The sequence below is a fragment of the Pezoporus occidentalis genome, unplaced genomic scaffold (genome assembly GCF_034315485.1).
Source record: "Pezoporus occidentalis ecotype Australia unplaced genomic scaffold, CSIRO_AGI_Poc_V1 ctg46, whole genome shotgun sequence".
NCBI lineage: Eukaryota > Metazoa > Chordata > Aves > Psittaciformes > Psittacidae > Pezoporus > Pezoporus occidentalis.
In genome coordinates this window covers 4,977,054-4,990,253 of record NW_026915791.1, presented here as the reverse complement: position 1 = coordinate 4,990,253, position 13,200 = coordinate 4,977,054, and the positions used below count along the sequence as shown (strand labels likewise).

General features: G+C 40.6%; 1 protein-coding gene across 11 annotated transcripts in view; it reads left to right on the top strand.

Moving 5' to 3' along the window:
* MGA (MAX dimerization protein MGA) overlaps positions 1-13,200 on the top strand; it is a 60,390-nt gene that overhangs the window by 13,188 nt on the left and 34,002 nt on the right. For all 11 annotated transcript variants that reach the window (XM_062635720.1, XM_062635721.1, XM_062635722.1 and 8 more), the window contains exons 4-8: positions 4,852-5,782; positions 6,126-6,216; positions 6,367-6,462; positions 11,340-11,468; positions 12,851-12,949. In XM_062635720.1, the coding sequence (XP_062491704.1) occupies positions 4,852-5,782; positions 6,126-6,216; positions 6,367-6,462; positions 11,340-11,468; positions 12,851-12,949 (1,346 nt within the window). The remainder of the gene's footprint in view (positions 1-4,851; positions 5,783-6,125; positions 6,217-6,366; positions 6,463-11,339; positions 11,469-12,850; positions 12,950-13,200) is intronic.

The window sequence follows — 13,200 nt, the reverse complement described above, 5'->3', positions numbered from 1 at the left end:
CCCAAACCTGTCTATGATTCTGTGAAAACATTGTTCTTTTTAGGATTGTTTACCACAGCAGCATGCTGCCTCCATGTCTTTGTTTCTCATTAGAGGCTGGTGGGGATGTGTAGTGTGTATGGGTATTTAGGTTGGGTGTGTGCAGGGATTGCTACAAGGCACTTGTAACTGGCAGCACACCACTGTTTTTTCAATAACTGCTTGTGGGAATTTATTCCACAAAGCAGCATGAGGTAGCCTGCCTGTTGGTAGTCAGTTGCCTCATGTTTGCTCTGAGGTAAGAGAATCTGCACCATAGGGAAGTACTTCAGAATAACTGTTACACTCTTCACACCATAATTTGCTCTGTGGTGATTTTAGGTCTGTGTACTTATACAGTAGTGTCTTTTTGAACCATTCTGTTCATATCACATGAACAGTAGTAAAGCAATCTAAGCGTATATTGGGAGTCTACCTGTAGCATGGAACCTGCTAGCTATAAGTGTTTGTGCAGGTAAAACAGGCTCGGCAGAACCTATTATTTTACTCTACTTTCGCTTGGCTTCCAAAATCTAAGCAATGAAATAGAGCAAATCTAGTAAATAATAAATCTGTGTCAAGAGATGCTTAGAAATACTTTGAACCTGAACATGAAGAAGTGTTTTTTTTTTTAAGAGGTTTCTCTGCTGCCATGTTTCTTCATTCTGTCTGTAAGTATCAGGCTTAATCTGCCAAAGATTTAGTGACAAAAGCGGCCTTATGTAGATCAGTACACCAAGGAATTATTCACCTGCAGGATATCAGGATGATGTTAATGGTGTAATTAGAGATCAATACTTGGAAGAAAAAAGATACAATTATCCAATTTGTTTCTAAGGCTGTATTGCTATACTACTTCAGTGTGTTTTAAAGAGGGCTGCTCAGTGGCTTTTCTCCTTGCAGAAAGTATCTCCCTGCCTTTTGTGTGACTGAAAAACTTCAAAGTCCTCTATTCTTCAAGACTTCATTGAGTAGAGTTGTAATAATTCTTAAAAATACTAGAGTTGTTTTGGGATCTAGAGCATCCTCACCTCTCTTTTGCAGTATTTTCCAGTGTCACTGTATTAGGTAGAAGAACATACTCTACACCTCTCATATCCTCCAAACACATTGTAAATTCAAGAGAAACCCACCTTGAAGACTGAAAGTACACTGATTTTAGAGAGGATGGGCTTTCCTGAGTTCCTAAAAATACAGCATGGAAAAGTGATTAGATAACTGTGCATATTGGAATTAAACCAGTAAAACTCTGCAAATAATTACTGAAAGGTTTATTTTCTCTTCAAAGTGATATTTTGATTATTTCTTTGGGGTCATCCGCAGTTGAAAAAAATAATATTTTGATAATTCTGTTTGCCTGAAGAGGGTCATTGTAGCAAATTATTTGGACAGCTGTTTGAATTGCACAGCTTGGGGGTTTTTTGGTTCCCTTCATTCCCAAGGAGTAAACCCGATGGTTTTAAGGACTCAAGAACAGATGATACAAATTGGCAAACTTAATTTCTTCTGGTCCAGAGCATGTTAGATGCATTCCCTGGTTTCACATCCAATACAGGTTATCTCTGAAACGTGCTAAAAGTTGCACAGACGAGAGATTATAAAGGGCTTTTCTCTGTTCTTGGCTTGGAAGCATCTATCATTTGATGAATAAATGTTACCACTGTGCTGGAACTCTCTTCAAGCATCGCCCAGCTTTTTGTTTTATGGTTTTGTAATCTGTGGCAGTCAGATTCTGTACTTGGAAGGAGAAAAATTGATCTCATCCAAGAAACAGAACTGTCTCTGTACGTGCTGGGGGTCTTCAGAGCATCAGTTCTCCTTTTTCCTTCATATCTGTTCCCAATGTTTTCATGCCATGCAGCTGAGATCCATTCACAAACATGTCAGCCTTTCAAGGGCTGTGTTGAGTGAGTGGCATTTTTCTTTATGAAACCAGACACATTAATACTTGCATATCAACGAAGACTGAGCAGTTTTTTGTTGTAGGCAAGCTATTGCTGTTAGTCGATAGGCACTGTCTCACTTTCATGCAGGGTAGTGATTTCTGTGGAGTTTAGATTTGGGTGAGAGTCAGAAGGTGGGAGCTGTTGCCTCCCAGATAACGCTCACTAAAGGTAGTGGAGTTCCTAGTGTGTGGTATTGCCCCCAGTGCTCGTTTTTTTCTGACACTTGAGAATGAAACTATGTAAAAGGTTGTGTATACCTGAGAATAATTCTAATCTTGAGTTAGGAGCACACTTTGGAAAGAAAGGGCTATTTTCTTTATACAAGGTAGTGTGGTTGGTTGGTTGGTCTTTTGTTTGTTTTCTCTATGGCCTGGTAGTGTATTCAGTTTCATCAGATGTCTTGTAAAGAAAAGAAATGTTTGAGTTGTGAATGCTTCTATACAAATGGTTATGCCTGGAACACTCAGATGTTGGGGCCATGGAGGGAACCATAAGGAAATTTCGCTGGTTCTTAAGTCTTGCAGGCTGATGTGTGCCCTTTCTCCCTTCCAAGATCTTTTGAATTTCCTACTTCAGCAGTACAGATACTGTGGGGTTCTTGATGCTCCAGTAGTTTTGTTTTTCTAATTTGGTTGTCTTGTGTTTAGTGTGAGTTTGCTTTTCTTTCCTCCTTGCCTTCCTTTTGGAAGAGGAAGGCAATTGACTTTATATCTGACCTGAACTTCCCCTGTTTCAGTTTGAACCCATTATCCCTTGTCCTGTCTCTACAGTCCCTCTCTGGCATCCTAGTAGGCCCCTTCAGATACTGAAGGCTGCTATGAGGTCTCCACACAGCCTTCTCATCTCCAGGCTGAACAGCCCCAAGTTTCTTAGTCTATTCCTTTTATAGATAATACATTGTTATTACAATTATGTAGTTATATTTGAAATTGTTATTATTAACTACCATTAACAAATATTGTTATTTTTACTAAAATAAGATTAACAGTTTGGATAATAATTTAACATCATTAAAATGATATATATTGTCTCATTAAAAATACCTTTCTGTAAAGGGAGTATTGGAATACTATCCGATATGTTTAGTAAATAAGTACTGACTGTTGTTTGATGAGGTTCTCTCGTGGGTTGACCCTGGCTGGACACCCTGTGCCCACTAAAGCTGCTTGGTCACTCCTCCTCCTCAGCTGGACAGGGGAGAGAGAAAGCTCCTGGGTTCAGATAAGGACAAGGAGAGTTCAGTCACTGATTAGTGTTGTGAGCCAAATAGACTTAACTTTGGGAAATTAGTTTAATTTATTACCAACCAAATCACAGTAGTCCTCCTCCCACTCCTCCCTTCCTGGGCTTAGCTTTACTCCCTAATTCTTTACCTCCTCCCTTCCAGCAGTGCTAGGAATGGGGGTTGTAGTCAGTTCATCCATCACTTTGTCTCTGCCGCTCTTTCCTCCTCAGGGGAGGACTCTTCACACTCTTCCATTGCTCCAGCATGGAGTCCCTCCCATGGGAGACAGTCTTCCACAGACTTCTCCTGTGTGGGTCCTTCCCAGGGGCTGCAGTTCTTCACAAACTGCTCCAGTGTGGGTCCCCTTGACAGGGTGCAGTCCTTCAGGAGCAGACTTGCTCCAGGATGGGTCCCTCCCATGGGGTGCAGTCCTTCAGGAACGGCCTGCTCCAGCATGGGTTCCTTCCACGGGTTGCAGCCCTTCAGGAACAGACTGCTCCAGCGTGGGTTCCCTGTGGGGTCACTGCCTCCTTTGGGCATCCCCCTGCTCTGTCATAGGATCCTCCCTTGGCTGCAGGGGAATCTGCTCTGGAGCACCTTCTTTCCTACTTCTTTGTTGACCTTGATGTCTGCAGAGCTGTTTCTCCAGCATAGTCTCACTCTTTCTGGTTGCAATTGCTGTTGTGCAGTAGCTTTTTCCCTTCTTAAATGCATTATCACAGAGGTGTTACCACCATTGGTGATGAGCTCTGCCTTGGCCAGCAGCAGGTCTGTCTTTGAGCTGGCTGGCATTGGCTCTGTTGGGCATAGTGGAAGCTTCTAGCAGCTTCTCACAGAAGCCACCCCTGTAGAACCTGCCCCACTACCAAATCCTTGCCAAGCAAACCCAATACAGGTTCATTATGGGTTCAAGTTTCTGGTTTCATACCTTAGCTGCTTCCTGTTGTGACAGAGAGCCAGCTTCTGAGATGCCCTTAACAAAACTCCTGACTGCAGTCTTTTCACTGTTGTGTCTGTCCCTCAAAGAAGCCCATCAGTGGAGTGCAACTGGCTGCACTGTTAGTCTTCAGTATCTAATGCATGGTATGTCAAATTCTGCTTAGGTTAGTGCTGGATGTAAGATGGAGCATAATTCAATAGGATATTAACATTCTGTGAAAGTTTAAACAACAGTTGAGCTTAGGAGTTGTCTGTATGTGGCTTCAGGATGAATTAACTAGAATTTTAGTGAAATCTTGTAAACTGAAGAGCATAAAGCACTTGGTTTATTATTTGCAAGCACAGTGGCTTCAGTATGGGATACACAGCAAACTGAGGCCTCTTCTGAGCGCTTAAAACATGATAGCTTAGCATAAATTCACACTGAGTCTCAAATAGGAGGAAGTGCAAGTGTTGCCCTGATATTCCTAGGGAAGGAAACTGTGCTGCTGCCTGCAGATAGGAGTTCGACTGGTTTTAATGATGGCAATTTCTTTTTTTTGGAGCACTTATAAAAATATAACCTTGTAAACAACAGTTTATTTAGCAGACACATATTTTGGAGCATTTTGGCTTTTTATTTTTGCAGTATGTAACCACTGACTGTGGGAGATGAGTTTGGGTAAAGGAAGACATTTGATAAAGATCTTGTGTTTTGTTTTTGTCCCCTCCTTCCCACTCCAGTCCTGTTGCGAGCAGTTACGAAAGCAGTTCCCGTGTGGCATCCCCGTTGGACCCAAACGGACACTTTAATGTAGTCATTAAGGAGGAACCAGTAGATGACTATGACTATGAGTCGGGTATTTGCACACAAGGAGTAAGTGTGAAACAGGAAGACACAGATGAAGAAACGGATGAGTATTCCAACACTGATGATGATGATCCCATCCTACAAAAACACCTTATGAGACGTGGTGAAACAGATGGAACAGATGAAGAATTCAGGTCTAGGAAGCGCGTATTAAACAGTCCTTCAGGTGTTGCCAAAGCAAAAATGTTAAAATTGGATAGTGGGAAGATGCCTGTGGTCTATTTGGAACCTTGTGCAGTCACAAAGAGCACAGTGAAGATATCTGAGCTGCCACAGACCATGCTTTCCTCTTGCAAGAAGGATAAATCCCCTTTTAGTGCAATGTCGGATCCCTTGCCTATGTGCTTTGAAAATCACAAAGGCTCTTGCTCAGGCACAGACACTGTTACTGAGGAGTTAGTTATGAAAAAACAGTCTTCTGGAAATAAAGTGTCACAGAAATACTCTTCAGTCAGAGAGGCCCAGTGGGCTCTATCTAAATCACCTAATTTTAACCTCAGGGGCTCAGTAAGTTGTCAATTCTCAGCTAAAGAGATCTGTGGAAGAAAAAGGTCTGGCATACTGAAGAACCCTCTGTCCCTGAGAGGCTCTGGTAGCAATCAGAACACCCTCTCATCAGTTACAACTAAAAGAGGAAGGCCACGGAAACTGAGAATTTCCAAGGCTGGTCGACCACCTAAAGGTATAGGGAAAGCTGTAATAACGAGCAAGAACGCCTCACTGGGGTCTGGGAATATCCTTCCAGATGTTAAGCCAGACCTTGAAGATGTTGATGGAGTCCTCTTTGTGTCCTTTGCATCAAAGGTAAAACCTAGCTGTTCTGAGTAAGATACAAAACCTTTTAGAATGTCTCATTTTTAAGTCCTTCATACTTCCAGCTGAAGGTGTATTTTATTTTAAACTGAGTTTTGAGATTTATGGCATCTTTCCAAATCTGTTCTTATCCTGTCCCTATATTAATCATAACATTTTCTAACGTAGCAGCGTGGGGAGAAATAGTGGGATCTGGAGGTCTTTATAGAAGAATGCATACTTGTTTGTTAAGCAATCTCGTGTTTTGAATATGTTGGTGATGTTTTGATGTGGCTTAGTTTGTATCTAAGTCAGTGTTTAAGTATCTTGTACTTAAGGCTCTTCATGTATGTAGGAAGCTCTTGACATTCACACTGTTGATAAAGCTGGAGGAGGAGAAGAGTCACGGAATCTTCAGGCTCCCTTGTTGACTACAAATGATCCAGGTACATTTTTGTGTTTTTTTTTTTTTTGTAAGTGGCTATTCTCTGCAATAAGGGAATTTGTAAAAACACACTGGAAAATTAATATTTTTAGTCAGTTTCTTGGCACAGTAATTTTTTTTGTATATTCTTTCTTTTTGAACTTTTGAGTAGATTGTCAAGCAAGAATACAGGTACTAGAAAAGGAATTGATGGAAGAACTGAAGACATTGAGACATAAGCAAGTAATACATCCTAGCCTTCAGGAAGGTAAGTGGGCAGTGTACATATTGTTGCACCTCCTTGTATAGTATACTTAATCATACTGAGTTGGTATTTTCCTACTGGATGTAATGCTGTTTATGTTCAATACAGCTGGGATCCGGGTTTAGTTTCAAACACAGGAAAGTGTAGAGGTGTGTATGTACAAATGTGAGAGTAAGAAAGGAAGTTTGTGAAGTATCCCTCTTGTCATTTGGGGCAGTGAGAGAAAATCTTGGTGCCTGACCCATTTTGTTTTATGTAGAGGCTTTAAAAGTAGTTTCTGCCAGCCAGTAAAGATGTTCTTGTTTTCACACGTTGAAAACTGGAAGGGGTAACAGAGGCAGAAAATGACTCCTGAATCTCCAGCAGCAGAGAAAGATGCTGCATGTCGTTATATGCCTCTTGCAGAAGATGCTGAGCCTTCAGACTGCCTGTTCTGTAATGAGCTAATCCTTGTAGAGAGCAGATGGAGTTGATTTTACTCACCCATAGAAAATAGCCATTTCATGTTAGTAGAGGTGCTGGAGATCCAGAAACACTTAACTAAGACTGCATTTGCTATGTTTGAATCTGTATTTTTGTGAGTCACTGTAGATCTTTGTTGGGGACTGTAGTGATAGGGCAAGGGGTAATGGGTTCAGACTTAAACAGGGGAAGTTCAGCTTAGATAAAAGGAAGAAGTTCTTTACTGTAAGGGTGGTGAGGCACTGGAATGGGTTGCCCAAGGAAGTTGTGAATGCTTCATCCTTAGCAGTGTTCAAGGCCAGGTTGGACAGAGTCTTGGGTGACATGGTTTAGTGTGAGGTGTCCCTGCCCATGGCAGGGGGTGTGGAACTAGACGATGCTGAGGTCCTTTCCAGCCCTAGCTATTCTATGATTCTGTGATCCAGTTCACTAGTCACATAAGAGGTCCAAGCAAGCATGTGATCTTGTGTTTATATACAGTATTATCCTGAGGTCAGATGGAAGGAGGTCATATCAGCATAGCAGAACTTAATCTTCTCTCTACTGATGATATTGAAAGACTTCAGCAATAGTAGTCCTGAGACCAGTGGCATTAATATAGGCTTTGGGGCAGATAATGAAGGCAGTGATCTGAATGGCAGTGTTGCACCTCATGCTCTTGAGGTCCTGGCCCTGAATTTTTCAAGCATCTAACTGTAGGGATTGAGACTCCAAATAACCAGTTGAGACTCCAAAGATTTTTGCTCTGATACTAGTTATTTTGGGTCCTTGCAGAGTTTCTGCTGGGAAGAGGCCTGGATTATCCTGACTCCAGAATGTTTTATACACGTGGTATGATGAGAACTAGCCTGTCATCTTTTGCAGACATTTAAAGGGATGCCTTTGTGTCTTGCTAGTGTTGAGCTGACATTCCTGTCTTCCACCTTTGCAGAATGGTCATAAGAAAGGTAGTAGAGAACTCTTGGAGCTCTGTCCTAGCTGTGGTGGCAGTGAAACCCATCCCCAGCCAGGTTGTACCTCAGTGGTATTGTGGATGTGTAAATGCAGTTTTCTTCTCCCATGATTCCGGAAATAGGCAGCCCTGTTTTCTAGTGACCCCTCTAGCCAACCTGCCCTCACAGGTCTGCACATGTTGTCATACATTGCATTAGCACCATGTTTCCAAAAACTGTGGTAAAATCTCCTTTCTGGTCGGCTGCTGGCAGTGCTAGATACAGCACCAACCAAATGTTGCAGCCATGTTAAGGCTTTTTTGGTTTATATTGTGGGCCTCCTAGATAATATCTTTACCCAAGAAAAGTAATAAAAAATTAAGGTATATTGTCAACCATCACCCCACCACAGCAAGGGCTGTTTTACTCATGAGAGAATCCTGCAACAGGGAACATGTAAAACCCATGTGCTTTTCCTCCAGCTTGTAAATAAGGGGTGGTGAAGTGTGTGTGGTACCTTCTGAGGGGTATTGAGGACTTCACAGATACTACAAAATGGAGAAGAAAAAGTCAAGCATCAGGCTAAGGAAGAGGTCTGAAGAATTTTTACTTTCTTGAACACTTGTGACTGTCATTTCCAGTGTTGGATGGTAATCTGCTGATCCTGTTTAATGGTGAAATCATATTTCAGCAATGAAGAGAATGACCCTCACCTGTCTTATTTATTCTTAGACTGAAGTTATGTGAAAACTATTTGCAGCAAGAGTGTTACTACAGATAAGATACAGGTGTAATTAGATTAGGCTGTGAATTACAACATACGTGTGTGTGTTGTTACACTTCAGCTGCTGCATGTAAACTGGACTCTTTATTCAGTTTACCTTCAGCTTGCAAAAAGTTAAAGATCCATTGTAGAATAGAGGTTGGTGAAGGAACATAATGATGGTAATGGAGATACCATCAATAAGACATAAGAAGGTGGCTGGAGAGTACCTCAAGGTCACGCTTAAGGGCTGTATCTTTCTCCAGACATACTAAGTAGCATCCTGGAGCTTGGTGCAGCCTTATTAGCCTTCTTGATTCTGATACTTGTTCTCCAAAGTTTCTTGGCCACAGATAATGACTAATAAAACCACCTTGTTATCTGCTACAGGCAAAGGGATATGGCTCCCTTCTGTCTGAAAGATGGGAAGTGCATGTTTCTAAATGTGCTTTCAGCCATTCTGTAGAAGCTTTCTGGCTTTCTTGTCCTCACGGCAGTATGGGAAATGGACATAGCAATTCTGACTGATGTTAACTCTGGTTTTGGTTTTGGACAGTGTAGTTGAGAAGCGTAAATTTCATTTTGGAGATAGGTTGGAGCTGTACCTGAACCTCACAGTTGCAGTTCATTTGTGACATTAAGGAAATGGTGATTAGGGCTATCTAGATCTTGGAGGAACCAGCACTGCAGGAAGAAAATGCTTCAGAAAGAAGGGAATTCAACTTGAGCATGTTAGAGGGAAGGCTCCTACTGAAGTACTGCAGTGCTATGGGATGTCTCTTCTGTCTGAGCTAATTTGAATCCCTTATCATATTCAAAGACACTGTTGTCACACATCATATTTCAGATTTGGCAGCTGCATCTGGTGGAGAGGAGAAAGTTCTTAAGGTTCTTCATTTGCTACTATTAGATTACAGCAACTGAAATTTAGCAATACTCTAGAATGTTAGACATTAATAGAAGTGATAATTCACCTGTCATATATGATGATGTCTCTACTGACACAGTACTTGCTCTTACTTTTTGTTCTCTATAGGCTGTCTGCATTCATTCCATGTTGCATCCTCTTACTTTATGTCTGAGTGTTTTTTACTTCGTGATCTGAAACTGAAAGAATAGATACTGTGTATGGGTGATGTTCTTATTTTGGTTTGAGTATTAAACAAAGCAAGGCTTGGTTTTGGAGATGATAGAATAATTCAAAGGGAGTGTCAAGAAAAACAAACTGTACTCTTCCCATTTTAAATAGCGTTTGAAAAGAAATGGATGACATCTTGACATTTAGCAGTTGACATGTTTTTATACAAGATGCTAGACTGACTTGGCTTGCTGCTCATTTTGCCTGTGTAGATTTGAAAATTACATCTCACTAGACTGTCTTTGATAACAGGCTCTGTTTAAACACCCATCTTGGAGATTTGTTCCATGTCGATTGTTTTCAGGCTGCCAGTAATCAGGTCACTGTGTTGCCACTTAGGAATACAAATGTGTACCACCAACACAAGATTTCTGCTGTATGTGCAAATACTGCTTTATGTGACCTGAGCCTTGTCATACATTTTCAATTTCAAAACTCGCATATTTAATAAGTGAATTTCAGACTTGTTGGCAGCAGGAGCACTTAGCAGTAGGCTTCTATAGCTAACAACCAAAATAAATGTTCTCAGCTCCAGACTGCAAGCTGAATTTGATTGATAACAGTTATTTCTTGAACTCAGTGTAGCAATATTTTCCAGAAGAGGTACTAAGGTCCTGGCTTTTTTCCCTTCAGCATTTCTGTATCTGTATTTGTTTTGTCATGGAAAAAGGTAGCATTTGTGGTCTTTCTATTTGAGTATTTTTGGGGAGTTGATGAAGGAAGGTGTTATAGGCAGTTAAACATTTGTGGTGACATTAACAACGCCTATTGGTTAATTTCCATATGGGCACTTTTCCCTCTTGCTTCAAAAGACAAAAAAAGAAGTCTTATTGCAAAATGCCAAGCTTGGAAAAAAAATAACCTGCTGAAATCTGGATTTGATGAGCTAGTCCTGAGAGTGCTCTCTGAATACAGTTTTATTTCTATCAGAGTTCCCAAACACACACATTTCAGAGCTAAAAAGTGGTTTGCTCTTGTCTCATTACTGGTTGAAACGGATGCGTGTGGTGTACCTTCTTTCACAAGAATAGCTTTCCATAGAGAAGGGGATGTGCAAGTACCACTGGCAGGATTGATGATTTATGTAGCAATATGCAATACCAATAATCAGCTGAGTTGGGTTCAGGCAGTGACTCTGGCCTTTAAGGATTTTAAGTAGTGCTCACTTCCAAAAAGGAACAGACACAAACTTTGATCATGAGAACTATGACAACACTGGCACTTTGGTTAAGAAATTTCTGTGGAAACTTCCATAGTAATCAAGAAAACTGAAAAGTAATTAAACTTTTTTCTTGATTTTTTTTTTTTTTTTTTTTTTTTTTTTTTTCATTCCCTAAAATATTCTTTAAAATTTTCTTAAAAATATTCATTAAATAACTCATACTTGCTGCAAATCCAGCATAAGTAACAGTTACAGTTGCTTATGCTGTTTGTCAGGTCTCTTAAAATGGTGGGTGAATGCTAGAAAAACCTGCGTATAACTTTTTAGTAAGTTTAGTAGGTTTCCTTTTTAGTAAGTATCTTGACTTTGTTTTTCCCAGTGTCTTGGTACATTGAGACATTGACTGATACTTGCTTCTTTTAGTGGGACTGAAGCTGAATTCTGTGGACCCAACAGTGAGCATTGACTTGAAATACTTGGGTGTGCAGCTTCCCCTTTCCTACTCAAATTACTCTTTGTGGAGCTATCCAGGAACCAATCCCAATTCTCCAGGTGGGTTGAATAAGAATTTGTTGTAATCTTACTTGTTGAAAGCATTACTTTTTTATCATCAATAATCAGAAGGAGGGAATGGCCATTTACTTGAATGCGGCATCTTAAAGCAACTGAAGCAGTATTAACATAATAACATGGGGAAACTTCCTTAAATCATCATGTGGTTCCTGGCCAGGCTGTCTTCAGCCTTCTCTTTTTCTGATGGTTGTGATCCAGTAATGGTATCAGTCTAGTTCTGGTACGTTTTGTCTACTTGACCTGCATTTTCTAAGTGCGAATATACACATCATACACATCAACTACTCTCAAATTGCTCAGGAAAAGTTTAAGCATTCTACATCTCTCTATTGCTCACATGCCAAGCAAAAAAAAAAAAGCTGTCTTACAGAGAGCCCTGATGAGTATTAGAACTTTCCAGAAAAAAAGCTTGAGGCAGCACCTGGGGGCTAATATGCAACTTCATCATCGTTATTTATTCCAGAAGTGCTGACCAGTTGTGCATTTTAAACTTACTCTGTATCCAAACAGTCTCATTGTACTGTGACTATGATTCTAATGCTGTTGGTCAGTATTGGTTTTAGTAATAAACTGGTTGGACAAGGTATAGGGGTGCTTATCCTCCTACTTACCTCTTTCTCCTACTTTAATATTCTGTGTCTTCCTTATTCTGGTGCTTTTAGGAGATGGTAAGGAAGCAGATGTATCTCAGCTTTTTTTCACTGCAGAAGGGGCAGATTCAATTCAGAAGACCTCAATCAGCTCAGTGTCAAATGCAGTTATTTCTAGGCTGGCAATATGTAAAACAGCCACACAGGTCCCTGTTAGTATTTTTATGTTCTAGCTTAGTTTCCAGAGCTAATGGCTAGCCTGGCAGGGATGTTGCTGTTCATCTTTTGTGATTGTTCCCTGTCTCTGCCCCTAATTGATACTCATCTGAATCTGACAGAACAGCAAACATTAAATGAAGTTTCTACAGAGTTTGCAAAAGTCAATGGCTCATTTGAGGGGAGAGACTCAAATTATTTTCCTTGCTGAGAGAGGTGGTAGTGTCAGTTCAAAACCCGCCTGTTCCAGTTTAACCTTCTGAAGAGCTGATTCACCCATTCGAGTTTTGGAATCAACTGCTTGCACCATTGCTAAGGAGAATAAAACTGAAACCACAGGAGAAGACGTCTTCTGTGTAGGATAGCAGGTGCATGGGCATACAGCAGAACTCTGCAGGAAGCTTAGCTTTGTTAAGTATTCTATTAAAGTTTGCTTATTCAGGCTTTTGATTTACCATTCTTCGTCAGTCCCTGAAAAGGACTAAGGGAGTTTGCTAGGATATTGGTACAATCAAGCTTGGTTCATAAATTCAGGCTACCTTTCTTCTTTTCCAGATACTGGATTTCCTTTTGTTTCGAGGACAGGAAAGACAAATGATTTCACTAAAATCAAAGGCTGGCGAGGGAAGCTTCATGGTGCTTCTAGAAATGAAGGTAAAAAAAGAGGTCAATTTGGTGATTGTGTCTTAAATAGAAGTATGAGGGTTTATATCAAAACTGTTGAATTTTTTGTACTGCTTCCATTGTCGGAGTGGAGATTTACAAGGGAAGAGAGAAACTTACTCTGAGTAAGATAAAAATACCTGTGTTCTGTTTTACACAGAAGGCTTGAGTGAAGATCAAAACTGTAAGAGTTTTGGGTTTGTTTCTCAGTTTTGGGTTTACTTGGAAGTATGGTAATCCCA